The following is a 26,607-nucleotide window of genomic DNA, read 5'->3' as shown; positions in this document are numbered from 1 at the left end:
ACTTTATTCATGTTGGTAAAAATCAATATTGGCAATTTAACTAACAGTTGATATATTTTGTCATTTTAGAACTGCCAAAACCCAAAGTGATCAAATGTAGTTTGCTTTAAAAGAACGTTACGGATTATCTTAATATCCTTTGTCTATTGGGAGTTGTTACTGTATTCTCATTTTACCTCTTTTGTTTAGATGCTTTTGAGAGGTACTCTGAAAATTACTTAATAAACTTAACTTTGACAGTTAATAATCTTGAAGCTTTTTAGTGTGTTCATGTAATAATTGGTTTTATTTCTTGTCTTAATTTCTTTTTTCTTCATCTAATGTCTTTTGTAATTGTCTGTCCAATAATAAGCTTTTTGCCTTTTAAGCTCTAATTAGGGTTTTCTTTTTCTAACCCTCCCTACCCCAAAACAAAAAACTCACTCCAAAACAAACAGCCCCCCCAAACTACAAAACACTGTGCACAGATTTTAATGGAATGGTTGTGTGATATGTTTTATGTACTAGGAAATACTGAATGTTTGATGGTTGCTCTGCTGCTGTTTGTTTCTGTGGTACCAAATTAAACCTCATTATTAAAGGTGCTACATAAAAGGCATAGGTAATTAAAACAGAAGTTAACTTCACAAAAAAGGAATATATAGGCCTATTTAAAATAGAGGCAGGGATGACTTCTTTAGTAGGAATCATTTACTTCATTTGAAACTGCTGCTTAGGTTGAGATGAAATCTCTAAAGTCACGTAGGAACAGTCTGTGCAGCAGTGACAAGGCTTTCTCAGTGTCAAATCTGTTCTCCAACTTTATAATGTAATGCTTATGGAAAGCCTTTGCAAAGTGTTTGTATGAACTCATACATCATCTATTCATGTGGAAAGCTTGCTAATGCTACTTCAGATGTAAGCTAGAAATGCATTTAAATTTGTTCGTGCAGACCAGCTTCTAGTATCTGCTGTTCTTGTCAGCAAGCTATATGTAACTTAAAAATATTCCCTGCACTCGGTAGGCTTGCCTAGGAAGTATTTTCTACTAAATAGGCACCGTCCATCTCTTCACATTTAAAATAAACATTTAATTTACGTTTGTTTTTAAACAGACACCAAATCCTTCTGCAAGTGAGTTTATTCCTAAAGGAGGATCAACCTCCAGGCTGAGTAATGTATCCCAGTCAAGTATGTCTGCCTTCTCTCAAGCCTTGTTCTCTCACCCCTCCATGGGAAGTCCTGCCACTGCTGGGCTAGCACCAGGTAAGTTAAGAGTAATGATTTGCAGTACCAGTTGCTTCTTTTAACTTCATGTCAGACATAACCCTGAATAGACAGTGATCAGGTTTATCTGGTATAAATGTAGCCATCTCCTGCTTTAGCTCTTAATTTTAAGACCGTCTTCAAGCATATAAAAGTGCAGGAACTTGGGATTTATCTTCCAGTAGTATGGAAATCACAGTGCAGAATGTGAATCTGTTCAGCCACAGCAGCACTGAAATTAACTCAGCCTAACTTTTATTCTGCTCTTTTTGGGGAAAAGGGGTGCTGAGTTGTCACATACTGTGCTTTATGTGGTCCTTGCTGGAGCAGTACCTGAAGATGATTTAAACTACCCCTAGTCTAGAAATGCACTGCAGTCTACAATGGCCATGTGCTCTGATTACCACACATTGATTTGCTCTTTAGATTTGTTTCTAGGGTATGTAATCTAGAAGTAATTATTCTCAATGTTAATGAGTATATATGAGGCCTTAAATCTTGATGAAAAACAAAAAGTAGCGTAGAAACTTATTTTAAAATAATTTGCCTTGCAAAGTAGTGTTAATTGTTATTGTATGTCATATGTAATCTCACTTTTAAGACCAATTTATGATAATTTCCCATGTTTAAAACTCTTAGTGAAATGTATTCCATGCAGTCATACAATTCTGAGTGACAAGATTTTTTTTTTTTACACTTAAAAAGTTCAAGATCTGATTTTAAAGATGCATCTCTTGGACTCCTGATCTTAAAAAATAAATTCTAATATTTTTTTAATGAAATAGTTTTAAGATACAGCTATCAGCAGATCTGAATATTACACATCACAGATCCTTTAGCAGGTTTCTGTATGTACTTAAACCTTCAGCAATCTCTTGCAAAGAACAAGAAGCAGCATTAAGTAGCTGCCGAAACGCAGAGAGGCAAATATTGTAAATGTTTGGGTTTTTAAGCCAGTATTGGCAATTACCATCTATTAAAGTGAATTTCAGTCTTTCCTGATGCCAGGGGATAAATCTCAGCATCAACGTGAAAGAAGCCAGCACTTAGTTCATGTGTTATAACCATTGGAACAGGCTCGGAAAGTGATTGTTGCTTCTGCTGACCAAATGAACATGTTGCAGTACTGTGTCTGATTCATACTATATTGTGCTGTACAGTCTTATTGGAAAACTGTTGTGTTTATATGCCTCTCAGCCTTGTCACCTGGATTGAAAAGTGTATAAAGGATTAAATAAAATACAGTAAAATGATCTACTTTTGGAAAGTGTCCAGTGGGGTCTCAGAGGGATCCTTCACAGTCCAATTTCTTTACTATCTGTAAGTAATACTTGAAAGGATAAGTAACACTGTTGATGAAAGAAGTTCGTACAACAATTTGAGCTCCTAGCAGATGCCAATGCTGAAAACTATCTCGGTTCAAATACTATTGTTTATGGATGAGAGGGATGGGGAAGTATTCACAGGAGCTAACTTCGGGCAAAGTTGGCTTGTTTCCCTGCTCTTCCTGTATAATTAAAGAGAGCATATAGTTCAGAGTCGGGATCTGGATTAGGTGCTCTTAATTTCCCTAGAAGCTTCTTTCTCTACACTGAGCGCAGAATTCTCTGAACCTAAATGTCCTGTGTAAATAATACTCATAGACACTTACTTTTATTTAAATGGTTTGGTTGTCAATAGTATACAACCACAAAAACTTCTGTTACTTAGGGTGAGTTAGGAGGTGCTCTTTCTAAAAGATTAGTCTCTTAAATAAGAAAGCAGTGTGGGGAAACTTCACCATTTAGGTCATGCTAGATAACAGAATAAAAAAAGATTTAAATATGTTCTGAAATTGTCATTAAAAATATTGTTAGGATCTGTTAGCTTTCAATAAGTGAAAACAAATTCAAGTGAAACCCATGTAAAGAGTTTGTAATCATTTTCCTTTAAATCAAGAAAAGTCTCCTTCCAGTTAAATGGTATATGTTTTCCAGTAGAATAACTTTCAGGAAATGTGTAAGACTTAAGCATTTGCACGAGGTTAAGATTGCTTATAGTAGCTTACAGGGTACTGGAGGGAATGAACCTTTCTTAAGAAATAAGGAATAATTTGTTGAAAGTTCTGTAGTTTAATTCACCCATGACAAAATAGGTAAATGATGAGAACAATCCTTTGGTTTCCTTCTTGAGGATGGAAAAAGTCCTTTCACATCTCTAATTTCTGAGATTTCCCTAAAGGTAGGTGTAAATCAAAACTACTTTTGACATCTAGTATTTCTACAACAACTGTTCACAAAATCGATTGTCCCTGGAAAATATTTGTTCCACCAGTACAGCAGAAATACTGGGAAAAATGACAGCTGAAACCTAACTTACTTCAATAGATAATTTCTTGTATCCACACTTGACATATCTGTTAGGGTGTAGTGTGGAAGAAGGTTACTCCTACTCTCACGTGTGTTTACTTAGATAAGTGCTTTCTAGCATAATCTCAACACAGAGTCAGTCTTCATCTCGGTAGCCTTTAACAATATGAAAACATAGTGAGATAAAGTGAAACTTACACAAATAGCTGGAGAAAATTGTCCTATTGAAGAGCTTTGAACAGATCTCCTTTACCCTCTCCAAACCTTCTTTCCTTAAGCTCCCCTGGATAATATCCTGGTTTTGCTCCTTCCGTTCCCTTGCTAGCAAACACATCCTGTTTATCATTTGTATGGGAAATTTAGTGAGTCATTGACAATCTTCAAGTAGTACTTCTGCTAACAAGTTTAGCTTATCCAGTTCTGTGCAGTGGTTTCAGACTAGTAATGCCATTAAAATATGCAGCAAAACATATGAAAAATTAATTAATGTCATCGAAGTGATAAGACATCATGGCTGTGTTAAACTGGAGAGAGAACAGATTTATAGCCCCCAGCAGAGAAAATCTTTGTCTGGCTTGGGTTTGCTTAAGCTAGGTTATAGCTAAAGAGCGATGCCTTTGTCATCGATGGGACAGCAAATTGCTGTTGCTTCTATATTTAGTCCAAGATAGGCTCTGAACTTACGCAGAATGTAAGAGATTCCGTTTGTGCTGCCAGGCTGAACCTGCAGGCTTAGGAGCCAGGAGCACGAAGGTGATGTACTTGTGTCCCGTTGACACATCTCCATTCATGACGGGCTACGAGAGTGTAGTTCTCGGAGCTTGTGACCTCAGCTGCTAACGGACCACTTTCAGCTGAGGTGGTTTGAGTGGCCTAAGGCACTGAGAGCTTGTTCCGACCTCCCGTATCAATGATGGTGCAGCCATTCTGCTGAGAAAGTTCCACAGTCTTGCCAGAATAATACGAGAGGAAGAAGGCAAAGAGATCGTAAAGTTAGTTTTATCCCAAATAAAATTGAGGAGAAAGAACTTACGACTCTGATGTTGTTTAGGGAATTAAGCAGATTTGATTAACTTGGAAATACTCAGCTGTAATGCTAATGACCTGATAGAGTGCTTATGATAAAACAAAATATACAGTGAATTTAAGGATGCTGCTTGAAAGAAGTTATTGAAATAGTCTGGTTTTATTATTTACTTTGTTTAGTCATTCCTCAAAATGTACCTAGTGATCTAGAGTATTTCTAAAGTACAAAACATTATAGCAATGAAATGGTAAATGCTTAATTTTTGACCTCTGAATGTGTTTTGAGCCTTAGAAGTATAGGTATATGGTTGTAGATGAGTACATTTATAGGCAAAAGTAAGAAAGTATGTGTAGAACATTTATTGGATTCCTCTGTTTTTTAAAAATTATTTTTGTAGGCCAGCTGATTTTTGTATACACATGAGCTTAATGAAAGCCTGCTTCATAAGCTGTAAACTTCCACTGAATCCAAAAACCTGTAAACTCTGAGTCCTTAATGAAAGTTTACGCTTGATGCCCTTTCTTTGATCCTGTTTATCTGTATGTATTCTCAGATTCAAAACACAACTTGGCTCTTAATTCAAATACATGGTATGCTACAAAGCTTTATTAGAAGTGTTAATCTCATAAAATATCTTTGAGCACTGTCTCAAATGAATTTCAAAGTCTACCGCTTCCTTTTCCTCAGTCATAACGAAACTTCAAAAATAAAAAACAATGCAAGAAGTGAAAATATAGTAATAGAGGGATATGTAAATACGACCTCTTTCTCTACCTAAAATGAGAATAGCAGCAAGAGCTCCAGGTATGTGTAGGCAGCCTGTGCAGTCACTGTAAATATTGTGAAAAGATCTTCAAATCTCACAACCATTTCCATGTTGGTATGATACCACGGCAGCTGTATGCCATGACACCGTTTTTCAGATGTAAATAATTGTGAAGTGAAAGAAGCCCTTTCTCCTTGCATTTTACCTTTCAAGTTAGTATTTGACTTCTTCATGAAGGGTATTAAGATTCACTGAGACAAGGAATGGAGAGCCACCTTTACTAGTAGATAAATCTCAGGAAGGACAATTTGAAGCAGGCTTTTTGGTGTTTGTCTTAGAACATTTTAATATAGGGGAACACTAAACTGTCTTATAAGGAAAGCTTAAAAATGTTGTGGGTTTGGTTTTTTTTTGGTCAGGCTCACTGATATGATTAAATATATATATATAAATAACTCATAATTAGATTATTCAAACCCTGTTTATTTATTAGGCCATTAAGTGAGTGTTTATTTAAATTGTGCTATTGAAAACAGTATGTCCAATTCTGTGAGGGGTGGTACCATATTCACCACATTGTTACCATCATATGTTCAATACCATATTTTTCCTTCAGTATGAGTCAGTAGGAATATATGTTCACCTTTTAATACAGCCATTTTCCTTTATTTTCCTCTTAATTCTATTTTTTGGTAGTTAGATATTAATATTAGTAAGGTTTTAAGTGGTTGAAATACTAATGAAGTTGGTGAGATCTGCCTGAGTTTGTGCACCCAGTTATTTGCTTCTGTAAGTACTTGGCTATGCATCAGTTTCACTGTATTAAAAGCTTTTTCCTTTTTATGTGATACTGAACTTCTAATAATTAATACTTAACTATTTAGACTCTGCAGAATTTAATGCAGGTGTCTGATGACCTTGAATATTTGCTGCCTCAGCCTGTCAGTACCCACCATGGCACTAGCAGCAAATGTCTTATAACTTGGAGTATACTGTTCTAGTACTATAAAACCAAACTGTAGTCAAGCTTCTTTCATATCTTGAACTTACTATGTCTATTGGCAAACGAGAAGCCTGTATGTTCTGTACCCCAGAACTGTCAATGTCCTTCCAAAATCAGACCTAACTGAGGCTGGAAGGGCATTTGAAAGGATTTATGTAACTCTGTCTTCCTTTTCTTTCAATCTTGCATTAATACTGCAGGCAAACACATTAAGGGTTTATATTTGCAACTGTTCTTCAGCAGGCATAGATTTTTTTTTTTTTTAAATTAAATCTTACAGTGGAAATTGTTTGAAAGTATCTCAGTAACAATTGCTAGTGGTAGATTTTCTATTTTTTTTCTGGGGAACTTTTAGTAGAAGGTCGCAATATAATTTTAGTGAGGTTGCAAGTCATCACTTTCATTTTGAAGATAAGATTTACAGTATGCTGTTTCCTGTACATACAGTTTTTACTTTAAAGTGGAGAAGTCTTCAGTTAATTTTTCATTACTATATATGAAGACTGTTGGTGTCTTTTTCCCCGATTCCTACAGTTGAACGTTTTATTGGAGGAAAAAAAAGAAAAAAAAAAGAAGTTTATTTCTATCTGGGTAGAGATTACATGCTTGCAACGACTTAAGTTAATGCTGTGTTTTATTGGAATGGAGTGAAAAGGACATGTCAATAACTTCCCCTAAATGAAGAGAATCCCTTGAACATCATAGACACAAATTGTAGAGTTGCTTCAGTTTTATGGCCATTTTAGTTAGCCATCCTTCAAATTCTAAGAGTAAAATATTATTTCCTTTGAAATTGCTCTTTTCCCACAGCAGGTTAAGAATGCATCCGTGTTTTAGTCTTTTTTAAAAAAATGTAACCATCTTTACAGTAGCTATTGAAATATTTAAGTGTCAGTCACTCAAGCAACTTTTACCTTAATGGAAACTTACTTTCTTTTGTAGCATAAACCAGGGCTATAACAACATGTTGCATTTTAGTCATACAGTTGGTTTGTAAACAGATTTTTAGGGGACTCCTGATGTTACCATTCAGAAGTACTTTAAAAAGTAAACATTCAGAAGTGCCTGTTATAACTAACATTTTAAGTTAATACAATAATCAGCAAGCAATTATTCCACAGTATTGCTTATCCGTAAGGTGTGTGTACACACACACACACATGTATTAATATAAAGAAAAGTTCTGGTCCAGAAAAGTCTAGACTTTATATTTTTGTAATTTTCATATTCTTATATTTTATACTTTAATATTTTATAAAAAGAATAAGTGTTTGAAGAGACCAAACTAATGAGACAGGTGTAAGGTTTTCTTATGGTTTATATTTAAAAAATCTTGTTTATTTTTTTTGGAACTATTCACTTTTCAAGAAAGACAGACATAATTATGCTGAATTAATATGCATAGGTTTTGAGATGTCAAAAAAGCAAATGATTGGAGCTAAATGACTGGTTACAAATATTCTGTTAATATCATTAGGACAATACAGCTTCAAAATAATTTTTCCCCAACTACTGATTAAACTGCTAACACTAAAATTATTTGCTTTGTGGTCTGTTCAAAAAAAGAAAAAGGTAAATGTAGGAGGGATGCGACTACTGTAGAGACAAGACACGACTGTAAAAACACTCCTACACATTACCGATGATGCATGTTGAGAACTGCGTACAACAACTCTTGACTGAAGTAACTAAACTAGCTTTTGGTAGCTAAAACGTGTGTGTGCAAAAAAAAGGTTGCTCTTATTTTTGTTACTCAGATACTTGCTTAAATTACTTCCATTTATAAGCTCTGTTTACCAACTAACTGAATTTTTAATTAGAGAAGAATTCTCAGCTGTCCATAGACCATTAAATGTAATGGTTGTGTATCTTACATCCTTTCAAAAACAGAATTTAGTATGACTAATAAAATTCTGACTGTTAAAAAAGAGAAATTGCATCCCAATCTGAACTGAGCAACAAGAAGTTTTGTAGATGCTTGTCTTTGTATTAATCTAATAATGTAATTAACCCAGATATCTAGGATCTTCCACTAGTAATACTAGGAGTTTTCTGAAGGGTAATCTCTTCCTCACCCCGGAAGGTTTCTTTCATGTCTAAACTTATTTATAAATAGGCCTATCTGAGAATTCTGCGTACAATGACTCTTGAAGTAACTAAACTAGTTTTTGGTAACTCGAAAGTGTGTATGCAAAAAAGTTGCTGTTACTTTTCCCCACTGATGCACTTTGTTTAGAAGCTGGGCTTCTCAAGTTGCAGTTGAGTTGCCTGTCTAATGTGGAGGCTGAACACCAGTCAGTAGGATAATTTCAAATAAATTTGAAACTCTCAGCATGAATTCCTAACAGACTTCATATTCTGAGAAGTTACCTATCTTTACATATCAAATAAATCTTTTGGAGGATGACTTTTGAATATAATAATTATAGGAAAACAGGTAATTTCTCCCCTGAAATTATTAAAAATAGCATATTGTGTGGGGGTTATTTGTGTTTACTGGAGATTTAGCTCTAATATCATAGCTGTGGAGTTGGTTGTAGTAAAAGGTACACACGTAATTGGGTGAAGTGAGCTACAGCTTGGCAAACTCCATTGACTGCTCATGTAACTTATGTAAACATTCACTTCTCATATAGTCATTAATAATTTCTCTTTTTGCAGTTTAATAAACTCTCTTCTAATCACAGCATTAATTTGATTCCTCTCCCCCTTTCTACTACTACTACATCTTTCACTCCAGTTCTTCATGTGTAGATTGTAAGTTTCCAAGCCCTTTCTCTCTGAACTAAGCAAAGATTTCTGGGGAAATGTATCTGTTCAGTCTTGCTCTTAGTGTTTTACCTCTTAACTCTTCATATAGATGTAGCAATCCTTAACTGTCTCACCTGCTCGGAATATTATTGGTACAGAATGCTGGTAGTGAAGGCTGGTTTTTTTCAAATTGCTAGGGTTTTTTTATGACAGATTTGATCAAGTATATCTCCTTGTCTTTCTTTAAGGAATGTCACTGTCAGCAGGATCTTCTCCTCTTCATTCCCCCAAAATAACTCCTCATACATCTCCTGCTCCTCGAAGAAGAAGTCATACTCCTAACCCAGCAAACTATATGGTGCCTACTAGTGCCTCTGCTTCTGTTGCTAATGCTGTCTCTCAGCCTCCATCTACTGGCCAGGTGATCCAGAAGGAAACAGTGGGTGGAACAACCTACTTCTACACTGATACAACTCCAGCGCCTCTCACAGGAATGGTATGTTTGCTTTTGATACAGAAATGTATGGAGTTTCCAGATGCTGAATTGGTTGATACTACAGAGATATTCTTAACACTCTGAAACCCTTATTCTAGAGGAAGATTTTGCCTTTTAATTGTTGTAATTGTTCTCCAAAATCACTGAGATTTAAGGACCAGAGAATTCTTTATGTATTTTCATTTACCTCTATGTAGAGTTTGGGGGTTTTTATACAGCAATAGAAAGAAAGCATTGTATGTATAGCTCAGTGGATACATACATAATGAGGAAATATCAAAAATTCAGGCTGTTTTTTTTTCTGATAGGTTAAATAACTCCTGTGTTCACAGTGGAGGGGAAAAGGCAGTTACAATAATGTTAAAATAACTATGTGCATACATACACTTCTTTACTTTGAGGGTGACAGAGCACTGGACCAGGCTGCCCAGGGGGGTTGTGGAGTCTCCTTCTTCGGAGATATTCAAAACCCATCTGGATGATGTCCTGTGCAACCTGCTCTGGGTGACCCTGCTTTAGCAGGGGGGTTGGACTGGATGATCTTCAGAGGTCCCTTCCAACCCCTGCCATTCTGTGATATACACACCTCCTTGAAATCATTGGTAGTGAATGTCATGTAAGGAAATTGTAATGTATCTGACAGTATATTTGTAACATGTACTGTGCAAGAAGACTTAGTAGTTCAGTAGTTCAAACTAAAAGGGTCTTTGCGTTCCCTCCCCTTAAGGTTTTTAAACGGCTTCTTAAAATGTTTTGTTTTCAGGTATTTCCAAACTACCATATTTACCATCCAGCTGCACCTCATGTTGCTTATATGCAGCCAAAAGCAAATGCACCTTCCTTCTTCATGGCAGATGAGCTTAGACAGGTAAGATGATAGAGATTTTCAAGGACAACCATGTATCTTGGCAAAAGCTAGAAAATTGCTAATAGCAGAAGAGAAATAACCACTTAAAATCTGTGCAGTCAATTCTTCCTGTGGAGAATTTAAAAAATCAAGTCCTGGACTGTGTGGAGTACAACAGAGGGTGGGGGCAGGTTACAACATATGTGACTGCGATCTAATCTGTGTGCCATGATTTGCTATTCAGCTATGTATTCTTACTTCTCATGTACTGTTTTGGTGTGCATGAGTTCATTTATGCAGCATTTCTTTAAGCCGTAATCCTATCCAGTTTTAGTGTCTTTCACTGAAATGGAAGTATATGCAGGTGGTAGTTGATGAGCCCTTGTCTGAAGGCTGGCTGTGACTGTTAGTCATTTCAGCTTTACTGTAGTAGGTGCTTCTGTCAATGCTAGCTCTACCTAGTATGTCTTCTGCAGCTCCTTCCTTCAAGAATTTATATATTTTGTCATTAACATTTTCAAGCTAGTGGTCTTCTCCCCCACCCTGTGACGGACACTTGTATCTGCTCCCTATTTTAGTACAAGTAGCTGGCACTTCAAAGACAGTGTACTGTTAACTTATCAAAAATGATGAGCTGAATTATAATGTTAAAAGCTTGACTTAATTTGTTCTTCAGGAACTGATCAACAGACACTTAATAACTATGGCCCAGGTTGATCAGGCTGATATTCCTGGTAAGTAAGTGTTTCTTATAAACTAAATTCTGATCATATTGTTCTGAAACCATGCGTATTCAACAATATTAACAACATCTTGCAAAAAACATCACCTGTTTTTAATTTTTCATGAAGCCTTAATCATCAGCCTGGGCTGTGGATAACCAGATATGAAGTATTTCAGAAATATGAAATTTGTTTCTTGCTTCTATTCTCTTTTTCTTCTGTAATTTTCTTCTGTTTTGAAACCCCTTAATGGTTGGGAATACTTAAAATTGCTGAGAAAAGAAAAATCATTAAAGGCAATGAAGCCTCGTGAAGAACAGTGTTGTATTACTTTGTACATATTAGGTATTCCTTTAAAGGATGCATATATTTTCAAAAGCTGTATATAAACGAGCAAATTACTTTGTTTTAAAGTGAATTGGCTGGTATATCAGGAAAGGCTTTGTACTAGTTGTCAGGCAAGAGAAGCATATACTGTTCATTGTAATTTGGATTTTGGAGAATTTACAATTGACTGTGTTCGACTTCATTTAAACAGATTGCTTTTCTGGTTGCAGTATCCTTCTCAAATGTGTGTTTAATATGATAATGATACAGTAAGAAAAAATGCAGTTTAGTTTACTAATCCAGATGAAGTACAAGTGTATCTCTTCTTGTAAGAGTAATCTCTTAATCTGATTTGTAAACCTTCAGCACCTCTCTCTGTTTTCTAAACCAGTATTTTAAAACACGTAAGATTCAGATTTGCTTTTTTGTGAGGAAAATGGGGTTCTTAACAGTGGTATGAAATCTGTATGGAAATTGGTGCTTATTTATGAATCTGTGCAGAAAAAAAAACCCTCCAAAGACAGGTCATTCAGAAGTGTGAATTTTTAAGGCAAATGGGAAAATGGCAGATGGAACTGTGCATCTATTCTGTTGATTTTACTTGGCGTAACATTTTTTTCTGAAGACAGTTATTTTAGCTCTGTGGAATCTCTTCCAGGAACCCATGTATTGATATTAAAGCAAAAATAGTGAATCTTAACTTTACATGCACCTAAAAGATGGTGCAAAGGATTAATGACAGTCATTTTAATCTTTGCTACTATAATAATTTTCTCAAAGTCAACTGACACCTAACATGTTTCTGTGTATAAACTGATTTTAGCTGTTCCTGCAGAAGTGGACAGCTACCACAGTCTCTTTCCTTTGGAACCACTGCCACCGCCCAATCGGATACAGAAAACAAGCAACTTTGGGTATATTACGTCATGCTATAAAGCTGTAAATAGTAAAGATGACCTGCCATATTGCCTTCGGAGGATACATGGTGAGAAAAGAAAGGAGTTGTCTCAGTAGGACTAGCATTCCTAAGCATTCTAGTCATATTTTAATTCTGGTTGCTTTTCAGTAGTTTCAGAAGAAATGTTAAAGTAAAAAAATTCTCCCCGAGAACATTACTTTTAAAGCCATGGTTTCTGTTCTTTTCTAGGTTTTCGTCTTGTTAACACAAAGTGCATGGTATTGGTTGACATGTGGAAAAAAATTCAGCACTCAAATATAGTAACCTTGCGTGAAGTGTTTACCACTAAAGCATTTGGAGAACATTGTAAGTTTTTTTGTTTTTTTTCCCAACTGACGCGTTGACACTTTTTAAAAAAATATGCTTGAGTTAGTAATTGTCACCTGTTTCTGTTTTTAAGCTCTTGTGTTTGCATATGATTTTCATGCTGGAGGAGAGACTATGATGAGCAGGCACTTCAATGACCCTAGTGCTGATGCCTATTTCACAAAACGAAAATGGGGTAAGGAAAATACATTATACAATACTTTGGTAAACTATTTCTAATACTTAAGCAGTAAATAGCTGGTCAGAAACAGTCTTTCAACTTAATTTTTTTTAGCTAATCAGTTCTGTCATATCATAAGCTGATCGGGATCAGAGAACTCGTCTTCACTTTCTATTTGTAAAATTTCTGAATATATTTATATTTTTTTTAAAATAACAGAAAAGTATCACTAGAGATAAAAATTAAGGTAAAAGTCTAACAATGAGCAATTTACTTTTCTGGTCACATTTGACTTATGGTTAATTTGCGAAATTGACATCAGTTTGTAAGGGAATTACAATTCTTTGACAGTGAAATAAGTTTGAAATGGGATTTGGAGCCAAGAACTCTGTGATCCTAATTGCAGGTCTGTCACTGAGTGACACCTGACACTTATTGGAGATGTTTCCAAAATTGTAAAAGACATATGCTATGTCAATTTGATGCTTGCTGTTGAGGTGCCCTCCACTTACAATTTTTTTTCCTCATGAAGTATTATGAGGACTAATTAGTGTTTTATTTAATGTTTTGAAATACAAAGTGCTGGTTAAAACAAGAAAAATCCCTGTAACATACTCTTTTCAGATATGAACTTCACATCATAGGCCTGATTTTTTTTTTTTCAGATTTATACTATGGCTTCAAAAAAGTCACTAGAGCTATGCCTGCATTCATAAACAAAATCTGTCACAGCATGGTTTGTGGCTCAGCAAGTTGCCCAGCAGAGCTCATGTCCATATGGCTAAAGCCTCTTCCCCTCCAAAACAGTATGCTGCCAATCATACTGCCTGTTAGGACCAGTTTGTGACCCATGCAGTCCCACAGACTGCATCCAGATGTTGTCCAGAACACAACAGGCCAAAGCTATTAGTAGAGCCCAGTGCCATGCTGAGGGAGAGAGATGCTCACAGATGAATGGAATCACAGAAAGACTTGGGGTAGGAACATACCCTCAGAGCTTATTTAGCCCAACTTCGTGCTCAGTGCAGGACCAACCCTGAAATTAGATCCAGCAGTAGGGACAACCAGAGGAGTATGACCTGGCCTTGTTTATTTTATTAGAGTAAATGTACCCTAAATGTCTTTAGGCTGCCAGTGTTTAAAGAGAAGCAGAAGCTAAGGTTTCTTCTTTCTTGTGCCTTTGGAAATTAGAGCCTTCAGCTGTGAATTCAATCTGTTTCAAAAGTTGACATCGAAAACTTTTCTTGGCTATCTGGTAGGTCAGAGTATAATGGATTGGTAGTGAGTGAAAACATTCAAAGGCTTATTGATCCCTTATATACCGAATAACTCCCACTGACTTTGCACTGAGCTGATTGGTATAAATGAGGTTGGAACTTGAGTTCCACCATTGGTTTTGGTGGTAATATCTCAGACAGAGGAAGCCCTAGTTTGACTTGTCATATCCTGTGGCAAGTCAAAGGATAATAATTACAAATTTGGTGAGCCTGATGTGAAACTAATTTGGTAGGGTAAACCTGGAACACCTACTGCCAGGTTAATGACTGTTACATGCAGGACTAGACTTCTGAGTGTCTCCCACCCATGGTTTTCAATTTCCATGTAAATCAGGCCTTGTTATGTGTTTATACCTCTCTAGAGTATTATAGAAGAATGATGTCTGTTCTACGTAAAATAGTAGAAGTTGTAATAAAATTCTTTGGGACACATTCTTTGGTCACACTGGAAAAGAAATAAGTTTTGCTCCTATAAAGGGCAGTCATGCCTCATTAATCTATCGAAGTTTTTTGAGGATCCAGTAGATAAGATATTGGGTTTTCAGTGAAGACCGTCAGAGTCTCTAAAAGAAACTAACTGACCATGAGATAAAAGTTAGGCTAATAACTGGTTAGAAGATAAGAACCAGAGTAAGTGCAAACAGTTGGTTTTCACAGTGAAGGGAGATCACCAATGGTGTCTCAGAATAATATGTGCTGGGAGTTGTATTTCTTAAGACATTCACTTATTTGGACTGAAGATAAAAAATGGTCTGTCAGAGTTTGCTGATAATACCAAATTATTTGGATTGTTAAAAACAAAGGCCAATTGTGATGGATTGCAGAAGGATCTTGCAAGACTGGGACTCTTGGTAGTAATCTAGCTGGTGATGTAATGTAAACCGATGTGATTGAGGGAACATATAACTAACTTTAAACATAAAAAGCCTCTGTCATGGCTGATACCATTCAATAATAGATCTGGGTTTATAGTTAAGTAGATTAAGGAAATAATGTCCTCTTGCTGAATAGCAGTAAATAGGAAATGGATTGTTGCAGACTATTAAGAAAAGAGTAAACAATGAAATGGAAGACATGGTATTCAATATGTGGGTGCATCATAGACTCATATTTGTAGCTGCAGTCCTCCTTACACACTTTGAAGGGTGTAGAACACCAAAGAAGCTGAGAAGAGGCGACAGGGATTATCAAAGGTATGGGACAGACTCTGCATGAAGAACAGCAAAGTGGAATAGCACTTTTCATGGTTTTGAAGGTGGGCAGGAATATGATGAGGTTAAAAATGACTGGAATATGGTAGATGTCTGAAAAATCATCAGGGATAAATACAAAATGAATAAGCAATAATGGTTTGCTATTTCTTCCAGCCTGGAGCTAGGAACTGACAAATTAAACTAGCCAGGTAGCAAATTCAAACCTATGTAAAGATAATTAAGTCATGGAACTTCGACACAGATTATTGTGGACATTTGCCTGGGTTCAAGGAGAAAGTGGGCTTACTCATGGAGGAGAAATACTTGAGGACTGTTAACTTCAAAGACATTATCTCTAGCTCAGGAGTTCTCTGAGCTGCAGATTGTTGGAAGCTGGTAGAATATTGTATTTGTTTATGTTCATACGCTCAGGTATCTATTGCAAGCTACTGTTCTAATTTTAGTGTGTCTTTGAAACAGGCTAGTGGGCTATCTGGACCCTTTATTTGACCTACTACAACTTCTATCTATATGCAGACATGGTCTTTGAAACTGGAAATAAGACACCAATTTTTATTCAGCCAAACTAAAGTATTATTTAATTAAAATGAACAGTTGTGGCAGAACTTACAGGGGTATGTAAGGAAGATAACTCTCTCCTGCCTGTGGCGCTTCTCATTACCTGCTCTTCCAGTCTTTTTATTAGATAAATTAGAGAAAAGTCACCTGAAATTCCCCAATTTTGCCAAATCTTTCTGCACATCTTTGCTTTGGCCTTTCTTTTTTGGTAACTGCTGCTTTCTAGTCTGGTCCTCAGTAGAAGGAGCAATTTAAGAGAGAAAAATAAGATTGCATACCTATAACTTGATTTCTCAGAATTGCCTGCCTTCACGGATCCTTTCTCCATCCCCTCACAGAGTTTCTTGGCCGTCTGCCTGCCTAGAGGAGACTCCCAAGAGAAGCAGGGGAATGGATGGAAGTTGGGTACTCTGCAGCATGAGACCCAGATTAGTACAGTTGCTTTTAAAGGTTTTAGGAGGCACAACACTGTGAACCTGATCAGTGAACTCAGAGAATTTGATTTCAGGTATGCAACCTTATTTATGTTGAACACTCAAGTTGGCAACGTGAGACTTTTGACAGTTAAAAGATGAGGATTATGGTTTACATAGCTGTCTTGCATGTCACTGGTGTCAGTGTGGTCAGTCTCGGATTTTTTCTTTTTGCCATGTTATTTACAGACCCTGCTACAGAACTGCTTTGGAAGGGATTTAGTGTGGGGGAAAAAAAAAGCAGCTTATGTTTACTTTCATGCTGTAAACTAATGTCTTTGCTTCTGAATTCTATAGAGTTTATTGCTTGTGTTCTGTATGCAATGAAATATTCTTTTTCTTCAGGAGGTACAGTGTGATAATCCAATGTTGTTCTGTCATATTGTACTAAATTTTCACAAGTTTTAAAATCAGGAGCCTAACTTTTCAGTTAATTACTGCTCGGATTCCATTGATTTGAAAAGCTCCTTTTTGTTTGATTCTCATCCCTCCTATTTCCTCAGTACACTTTTATTTCTGTCAAAAGTGTCTAAACATTAAGCCTATCATTCTGGAACTTGTTGGTTTTCTTCCACCTTTCTGATCCTTCTCAACTCCAGTTTATAGTACATGTTAGTGCATTTATCTGTGCAGAAATAATGTTATCTTTAAATTAGCAAGTTAACACAAAAGTACTGAAATGTTGTTCTTAACAGTCCAATAAAATGGTAAACCACATTTGGAATGTATGTATTTTAAAACTATCGGCTAGGAAATCCTGGCAAATTAACAGTAATTATCTACTGCTGCCAGTAAGGTTTTTTTCTTTGTCCTGATGAATTTTTGTGGTTGGCAGAGGTAAGCATGCCTTTGGTATGTCCTTTGGTCTGTTTATTAAAAACTCTCTGAGTGATTAAATGTTGGTGTACATGCTGTTAATAGTAGTTTTCAGCACTTCACATGCTGCTTTTCAGCAAAAAACCCCAACTTTCTAACGAAGATAGGCAAGTTTCCTGGACCTTGTGTTCCTTTGGACACATTAGCAGTAGTATGTAATACACAAAAAAGGACTTCACACTTTTTGCATACCCCATCTCTGAATGCTTTTTCATAAAATACCTCTTCAATTGAAAAAGGAATAAGTTGTGTACTTAGACTGTGATGAGGAGAAAGTATATATGAATACTGAAAGTCAGTGTAATGTTGAGGACAAAATATGTGACTAAGAATTATCCTAAAATACCTTTGCCAAAAGCTGCAACTTTTTCAAAGTAAGTTCAAGTGGTTCAATACCTTCAGATTTTTTACAAAATGTAGTGCTGCACTAGTAGTTCAGAACCATTCCGCTTATTGAAAATTGGGAAATGTAAAACTAAAGCCCAGGTTTCCCTGGAGAAGGGGGAGAAATGAAGGCTACTGCATTTATCTTACTTTCAGTACTTTAAGTCGGGAACACTAAGTGAACACTGAACAATTCACAGTTCTCAGTGTAAAAGACTGATTTACAGGCCTGAGAGGTTCAGTCTAGTGAGCAGCTAAATCTTTCATCGGACTTCTGATTTTTTTTTTTATTTTATTTTTTTTAATAACTGTCTGATGAGAATTGCTGTTTGTTAGCATGCTTTCTGACAGTGTTCCTGATGGTGTAAAACAGGCCCTACTGCCGGTGGTCCCAGCAAGTCCTCCCCATCCTGGGACTATCCCTGGCTTTATCCTTGCTCTGGGGAACTGAATTTCATTTGAATGCTCTTTTAACATAGAAAAAAAAAAGTGTACACACACACACACCAGTGCAAAGGAGACATTTCTTGCTCACTGGAGAACATCATACCACAGAACTTAAATAAGTAATGCTGACAATGAGCTTATTTTAACACAGCAAGGAAAAATAATGGATAAGCTGTGTCTTTTGGAACGGCAGTTCTTTAATTGTTAATCTTCTCCATTAGTACCTATGTTCTGCATCTCAGAGAGATGAAAGTAGTGGGAGAGTGCCCTGTAGTAGGTGGGAAGAACATAATCTGAAATTTTGCATTTTGTGGCTGTGGATTCAGCCTGTGGTGGGAAGCCTTTTTCAAATCAACCATGAAGTCTCTAAAATACCACTTCTTGGTGTAAAGTAATTCTGGTCATTTTTGTAACACTTTCTTACATTCTTGTTATGTTTTTTCACTGTGTTCAGTACTTTCTGGAAAGCTTTCCAAAGCTTTTTGTGTTTTGCCTGAAGAGTGAGCTTTTGGGTCTCGTCTCCTTGGGTCCTTGCTCAAGTGCCATCTGTGGCTGGCCTGATGAGCCTTCACAGAACATATTTTGTAGTCAGCATTGCAGCAAACTGAACTGCTTTTGATCTTACTTGTTTTGAACGGATAGATATGTAAGAGGGCGTTTCAAAACTGATTCTTCCACTGTTTTAGCTTGTACCTTTAGTGTATGGGAATGTGGGGTGCAGCCAAGCAGTCTGAAAGCAGCAGCGTAGATACAGCTGTGGCCTCAAGTGAGTCTTTCCAGTAGTAAAAGAATGTTGTTGCCTGTTTGAGATTTTTCTATCAGAGGGGGAGAAGCTGTGTTGAACTCTGATCTTTCAGCTTTTCAGCATGTGTTGAATATTATCTTGGTTACGTTGCCTTTATCTGCAAATCAAAGGGCAAGTGCTGTTGTTTAAGTTGCATGCAGAAAAATAACTCCAAAGTTTTGGCTTTTCTCTCTCTTTGGGATATTATAGCAACTTTACTATTCTGGAAATATTTATTTCATACGGATATAACTCTGTCTTACAGTATCCATATGTATTGCTGTTAAACATATCAAACGTGTTGCTGTTTACCAAAAATAGTGTATTCTATAGCAAGCAGTAACCAGAGAAAGAGCCTCGACTAATAAAGGACGTTATATCTCCTCAGTCATTTTATATCATCATAATTTTTGTCATGCTGAAGGAGAGAATCATGAGGGAGAAAAAAGTTTGCTACGTGAGACTTGTGGTATGCTGGTTTGTGGGAAGTGATTTGCATAATGATTCATCAGGAAGCCAGAAAAAACAAAGAATATCTCATTATGTTCAGCCTTCGGTAGACATGCCAGGCTTATCACTATTTAAAGGAGTCGGTATCTTGAGCTTTATAATCTAAACCAAAGCACCTTAGACCTGAAAAATGAACTAAAGTTTGAAAATAAGCAAACAAAAGCTCAGAAATGAAAGCTGGGAACATTTCCAGCCCATCACCCCCAAATCCATGGAATTGCTAAGTAAAAGTTTTTCAGTAATCTGTTTCACTTTTTAACTCTCACATATGTATGTTTGTGTGTACGCGTGCAAGCGCATACACACACAAACCTATTCTGAGGAAGTGCACAGATGTTGATATTTACAACTGAATCAGATGCTTACATGATTTTACTGAATACTGATGACATTACTGGTCTCAAAATTAGCAAAATCAGTAGTAAGGCAACCTCATGAAATGCCTGTAGTGTTTTGTAAAATTGGGATGCACTGCCTTACTCTGGATGTATTTTCTTCTCTTCAGCTTTGTGCCATGCAAACCATTGCAACTTATTTGTATTACACGCATCTTACTAAAAATAACACTCGTTATCTATATCTTTTTTTTTTCATCTATGGCTCAGTATTACTCAGAAGGAGTTTGAAATGTAGAATTTGGGTGTGTGATTGCAAATAATTAAGTTTTACTTTTGAAAGGAGGACTACAAATCCATTTAGAAGGGGGGTGATGCATTGTTTTCATATGGCCTGTTGAACAGGGGTCATGACTTGTCAGGGAGTTGGGTCACAGCAGAACATACGTGAAGTTGTGTTCAGGGATGTTTAGCCACCAAATCTTCCAGTCTGATTTGTCCATGTAATTTCAAACTAGCTCATTACTTTGTCTTATCAGATGATAGGGAACATTTAATTTGTAAGCCTTCCAGCAATGAAGGAGGTACAACAGGATCCACTGCAGCTATTGTGGTACATGCTCGTTGTTTCAGAATACCGGTAGTTTTACTTCTGAAGTACCTGCATGTTTTGATGTACCACCCACTTTCAGCAATTTCTAACCAGTGCTCTTCTCGTAGTGATTTTTCATCCTAAACTTCAAAAATCAGCATAGTTTTCCTGAACGTGAGTGTGAAAATATGCCTATTGTCAGCATTTTTAAGAAGTGCTATCCTTCCAAAAAAACCCACAACCATTAAAGCACAATAGATAAGTTTTTTGAGGACTGTTAAGAGTTGAATGAAACGAGTATGTGACTTAATTGTATCATTCAAAATGTGCTAACTTTAGAAGCCTTTTGTTGATGCTTACAACATTTTGCTTCTAGGTCAGCATGATGGACCTCTACCACGGCAGCATGCTGGATTGCTTCCAGAGTCTTTGATATGGGCATATATTGTGCAGCTCAGCTCTGCATTACGGACCATTCATACAGCAGGACTGGCGTGCCGAGTTATGGATCCAACAAAGATTCTAGTAACAGGCAAAACAAGGTAATGAAAGCGTTCATTCTCGCTGTGTACTGTGGTATGTGTTCATGGTAGCTGCTGACCATGCACCTGTTATAGAAATAACAAAGTCTAATGAGAAAGTTCTGTTACTTTTAACTGGCATGAGACTAAAAATGAATACTTGCTAAAACATTAGAATTTTTTTTAATGTTCTTTTTAAACATATTTTGGGAGGACTTACGCATTATCCTCAAAGTACTGTTCAGATCTACTAATGACAATTTAGAAACCTGTTGATTTATTTGTAAACTGAAGACTGTCTGTTGCAGTTTATCAAACAGTAAAATTAGTATTTTCTTCGTCATAGTAATTTTCTGAGTACGGTTGACATTTTTGTCGATCAAAGCAGTCAATGAATGCTAGAGAAAAAAATGAGTAACCAACAAAATTCAATGACACTTCTTCCTTTGCTGCTCTTGTTCCTAAAGGTTACGAGTTAATTGTGTTGGAATCTTTGATGTTTTGACATTTGACAACAGTCAAAATAATCCACTGGCATTAATGGCTCAGTTTCAGGTAAGACAACAGCACCATAGCTAGGCTGGTGACTTGGCATGGGGAGTACTGAAAACCAGTGTGATTCCCTTTGGAAGACAAGTATTTTAAACTGTAGTCCAGTATATCTCTAAATAACTGTATTTTTCTCATTCCTGATTTGATCTTTGTTCTGCCATGCATTTTTCAAATTTGCTTGTAATTTAGAAACGTAAATGCTCATTTTGCTATCTTCTGCTCCTAAAATTTCAGCAAACTCACCAAACAGGATGAACTATTGGTATTTAACAAACTTTTATCAGAAATGGTTAGAAATACAAATTTCTAAAGGAAGGAGAAGAAAAGTCTTACATTGTGTTAGAGATCAAAAAGTGTTAGAGATCAAAAAATAATGGTTCAGTAACAGTTTTTGCTCTGCTTTCTCTTTTGTTATTTTAACAAAAATAACGAAGTGTTGAATACCTGTTCACAGAGAGGAGTAAGAGATCTTTTAAATAACTGCACTTAGGCCTTCTCCTCACTCCTAAAAGGTTCTAGTGTATCTTTATTTTAGGCTCCTAGTTTTTCCGTGCTCTCCTGGCGTTCTCTGAAGTGTCGACTCTGCATAATTCCTGAATTAAGAAGAATCCCTTTAGACTTAACAAACTCAGGGTAAAGTACATTGCTTCAGCAGTCATCACATACCCTGTCCGTACTGGGAGTGAAAGACTACAGGAGGGAGTTGAATGTAATTTATTTTCATTAATTGAGCTTATTCACTGTGAGAAATTTGCTCATTCAGAGTCTTCCAGTAATAAATGAAATGTTTGAACTTTGGCCAGGCACAAACTAGCTTATTGGAGACCATGTCCTAGAACATAGCAACCTTTTTAGTTTTTTGTTTGGTTTGGTTTTTTTTTTTTTTTTTGAATGATACAGTAAAGCAATTTTCAATGTACTTGAGTACATCAAAGGATTTCCAGCCCCCCACCCCCAGCTACGTATCAGTGGGCTTTGTGGTAATCATTTAGTGAAAAACAGCTGAGAGAAGATAGGAATACATGCAAGTGAGGGATTCCATACCTAAAAATGTAATGAGATTTTTTTTAATCTAAATACTTCTTTAAATTTATTTTAATTGCAGCTGGGATAGATACCCTCTGGAGATATTATGACATTCAAGTAATTTTAAAGCAAAACGTTTAATGTACTTGGAGGTACAAATCTAAAAATACTCACAGGTACACGAATCTGTCAAAAGCATTTACCACCATAGCAGCCCAACACTTGGCAACGAACTTGCTTGGTAATGCCTAGTTTTGCATAGGGGGGATGTTTCTGCATGTTTTATACATAGTTAGTATCCAAATTGTTCAGGTATCACTGCTAAACCAGAAAAGAATTACTCTTAAACATATGGCTTGGAAGATCTAAACTGGAGTTAGAAAATGCAGAATTGCCTTATTTTTTGTCGCTTCCTCCAGAAGGGCTAGGCTTTCACTATCCATTCTGTTCCTTCAGAGATTCTGGACTGAGTTCATTCCTTGAAATTCAAGAGTCATTTATCATCCTCTACCTTTGTTTGCCCTAGCCAGATAAAATTACAAAATAACAGCTGCTGCTTGTCCTTTTTCCTCTCGATCCATGACCCAGTTCCTGAATTCCTCTGGGACTCCTGTGACTGTTAAAAATGTAGGTTATCTCTTGGTTTACTGCCCAGCTAATATGCATTTCCTTGTTGCTGTCTTCAATGGAGGAAGGTATTTTTGTTAGCATTTGTCACTTTCTGACTATTTCCCATTGTTAATATAGATAGGAAAGAGTTTGACCAGAACAACAAGGGGCAATGTAAAAGGAATGCAATTGTTCTTTACAATCTGTGTTAAACACATTAATTTCTATGATAATTTAAGAGTTAAATAAAGGCAACAATAAGAGAAGGTAAAAAGTAGTAAATGAAATATGAATGGCCGCTTGCATTAAAAAAAAGTCATTAAAACTATATAAATTCCAGCACATCATTTCCCATGCCCCAATCCTTAAGTCTGGTCAGTCAGTTACGAGATACAGTTGGGAAAACTGTAAATGGTGATGTAGGAAACAGTAGAAATGTTTAATAAATATTTCTGTATTTGGAATAAAATGAAGATGAGTCCACTGCATATGTAATGAAGAGAAAACATAAGTTCTGTTGATTTTAACAGGGGCTATAAGGTTACATTTGCTTAAAGTAAATATTTTTAATTTAGAAAACCAAAATAACTTCCACACACACCTCACCAAATTTAAAGAAACTAGCTGAAGAGGCATCTGAAGTGTTAATGTTTACTTTAAAAAGAAAAAAAACTCAAAAAATCTAGGAACTTGGAATAACTTCTAAGTGCAATTTCAGAACTTAAAAGGATAAGTGAATCCACAGAATTGTAGAGTGGATGAGCTGATATTGATCCAAGCAAAGCAGTGGAATAGGATACACAAAAAAGTAATGTCCCTTTCAAAGAGTTTATGGAAAATGGATCTTGTAAAGAAAAAAAAAAATTATTTTTGACCAGCTTACATGTCTGGCTGATAAAGCCAAGTGTATAAAATGCTGGGTGTCTCCAGGGCATTTGGCATAGTAGCACATACCTTTTTAATATTAAAAAAAAAAATGCAGAAAGTAAAGGGTAGCTACTATTCAATTAACTTTTAAATTGCCCACTGACATATTTGAAATTCATTTGACATTAATGAAGAAAGCTGTTCCTGAGTTTATCTCCTAGGGGCTGGATTTTAGTCTCTAATGCTATTTAATATTTCTATCAATGAACTAGATGATGGTGATAAAAATCTTTACTAGCAAAGCTTTCAGGAGATAAAATGATAGGTTGGTACAGGTTACATTTATTAATCGAATTGCTAATTAGATGGTCATTAGGTGCATGCAAGGTGTATTTTTGAACAAAAGGCAGCCTGTACTTAAAAGGTGTAAAAGCTTTTCCTTCAAGTTGAGAATCACCTTGGTATGACTTTATAGTCACTGCTGATAGTTACCATAGCAAAAGCCGCCTGGCAGGTCTGTGGCAAAAGGAACCGGGGTGATCCATAGGTACATGCAAAGCACGATATGGAGTATAAACAGGGAAATGATCATACCTAATGTTGATCCATACCTTGTACTAGGCAAGGCTCCTACAGGCATACAGCATTTACGTCTGGGGTCCCTGCTCCAGCGAGGTCTAGCAGTTCGTGTGTGCCTCCTTTAACCTTTCTCTGCCTAGAAGCAGGAAGAGATTATTCTGTTGATGTTTTCAGAGGGGAGGTTAGGGGTTAGGGCTTATTAAGCTTGTGTTGGTCACTTCCTTGCAGAAAGCATGGTGTACCCCAGCTTCTGGGAAGTTGTGTACCCTGTCTGCATGGATAGAGTTGGTCAGTGGATGGTAGTTTTGTCCCTTTTAAAATAGGAATCTGATCCTGATCTTCATGGGTCCCTTCCAACACGAGATATTCTGTGATTCTCCCTATCACATGGGAAAATTACTGCCTGTCTTCATGCACTTGTACAACTTCAAACACTGGGCATTGTAATAACATTTTCTTTCAGGTTTTCAGCTGTCAGTGAATAGTGGGGCACTTCCAGAGAGCAATTTGGCTCACTCTGAATTGTCTTGCAGAATTACAGATACCTTAAATCGATCAGACTCTTAACTGAATTGCTTGAAGTTCCTAAAATTAGTGGGATGAATCCAAGCCACTTTTGCAACTAAAACAAGTCAAGCATTGACTGTAATTTGAAATGCGTGTGTTTGAGGCTGCATTGGCGTGTTGTATCATCTGCCAGTTTTTCTATTAGATGTAATTTGCAAAACAAACAAAAATTAAGGTTGTGGGTGAAATGTTCAAAAAACCAAAAGCCTGAATTTAGAATTTCCTGGCTGATGTTAATGTAAGACTCTCTCAACCATTTCTAAAATCTAATGCAATCTGTATTATGAAAACACCTATGTAAAGGAAGATTACGTTTTCATAGGGTCTTGCCTGAAGTTGTGTATTTTCAGTGTCTCAGGGTTGTGTGGTAGAGAATTTATACAGGATACATCCTCATGAATTTCTAAAAGGTGGAAGGTATCAAGTGTAAAGTAGGGGACTGCAGAAAGAAGAAAGATTATAGTTAATACAAATACATATTTCCTCTAAGTCTTTTAGAGAAAAAAAAACCAACCCACCCTTGTGCCAGGTGACATATGTGTCTATAAATACTGCATCAGCAAGATTCCTCTGTTTAGTACTACAGCAGTGTCCTCTGCTGCTCAAATTGACTACTTGGTAGTGGAAGTAAGTGGGTTCCCACCAAAATGAGGTTTGTTGCTCTGGTTTGTTTTCTTTACCAAAGTACAAAGGAATGCTGATACTCAGGAATTCCTGGTTCCTTAGGAAATCAGGTCTAGCAAACACCAGTCCCATCTCCTTCTCCACCGGTTTGTCCTTATTTCTGTCTCATTTTTCACATCCTGTTTCTGTCTTCATTAGCTACAAGAGTACCATGCTTTTTAACTTCTGGCATGTTGCATATCCATGTTTAAATTGTGCTGCTTACCCAAACTTGATAGGGAAACAGCAGGAACATTGAGAGGCCTGGAAAGGTTTTCTTTACTCTGTCCCTTAGCACCTGGGAGATGTGGCTGCAGGGAAAACTCTGCTTGGTTACTGCAGCCAGAGGCAGCAAACCATGCTTATCCCTCTGGGTGAAAGAGCTGTGAGGGGCTGTGGCACGTTCACAATCACAGCACTTTTCTAAAGCTGTCAAATTCTAAACAGAACTTTTAATGTTGCACTGCTGCCAAATTTTTGGCCTTTCTTACAGAAATGACAGAAAGTATCTTGCTTGTATGACTGCATTCTCTGCAAAATGGCATAGCCTGGCTCTAGACTACAGAGCTGACGTTCTTGATAATTAGTAGCTTTTACTTTTTTACTTCTGCAAAAATATCTTACTTTCTCAGAAAAATACCCACAGGAAAATACTAAATTTGTATCTCTAGCTGAGTCTTAAATTCAGTTTGAAGCAGGCATCCAGCATGGAAAGCTGCAGATATTTCAAGTTTGGCCAAGTTGTGTGCAGCTGAAAGCCTTTCCATGGAAAGAGTCAGGCAGCTTTTGCTCTGAA

General features: G+C 36.6%; 1 protein-coding gene across 12 annotated transcripts in view; it reads left to right on the top strand.

Moving 5' to 3' along the window:
* The window catches only part of PAN3 (poly(A) specific ribonuclease subunit PAN3), a 78,874-nt gene that overhangs the window by 40,403 nt on the left and 11,864 nt on the right, over positions 1-26,607 (top strand). For 10 of the 12 annotated variants that reach the window (XR_004843084.1, XM_035902546.1, XM_035902550.1 and 7 more), the window contains 9 exons: positions 1,095-1,245; positions 9,389-9,636; positions 10,400-10,504; positions 11,160-11,217; positions 12,356-12,517; positions 12,680-12,796; positions 12,891-12,992; positions 20,804-20,969; positions 21,416-21,503. Coding sequence is in view for 11 of the 12 variants with exons in the window: in XM_035902546.1 (XP_035758439.1) it covers positions 1,095-1,245; positions 9,389-9,636; positions 10,400-10,504; positions 11,160-11,217; positions 12,356-12,517; positions 12,680-12,796; positions 12,891-12,992; positions 20,804-20,969; positions 21,416-21,503 (1,197 nt within the window). In the remaining variant the exon portion in view is untranslated. The remainder of the gene's footprint in view (positions 1-1,094; positions 1,246-9,388; positions 9,637-10,399; positions 10,505-11,159; positions 11,218-12,355; positions 12,518-12,679; positions 12,797-12,890; positions 12,993-20,803; positions 20,970-21,415; positions 21,504-26,607) is intronic. The other 2 variants (XM_035902545.1, XM_035902548.1) reach the window with 2 other exon arrangements.

This window comes from Egretta garzetta, unplaced genomic scaffold (assembly GCF_000687185.1).
Source record: "Egretta garzetta isolate BGI_Z169 unplaced genomic scaffold, ASM68718v1 scaffold279, whole genome shotgun sequence".
NCBI classification, from domain to species: Eukaryota; Metazoa; Chordata; class Aves; order Pelecaniformes; family Ardeidae; genus Egretta; species Egretta garzetta.
This window is presented reverse-complemented; position numbering and strand designations above follow the sequence as displayed.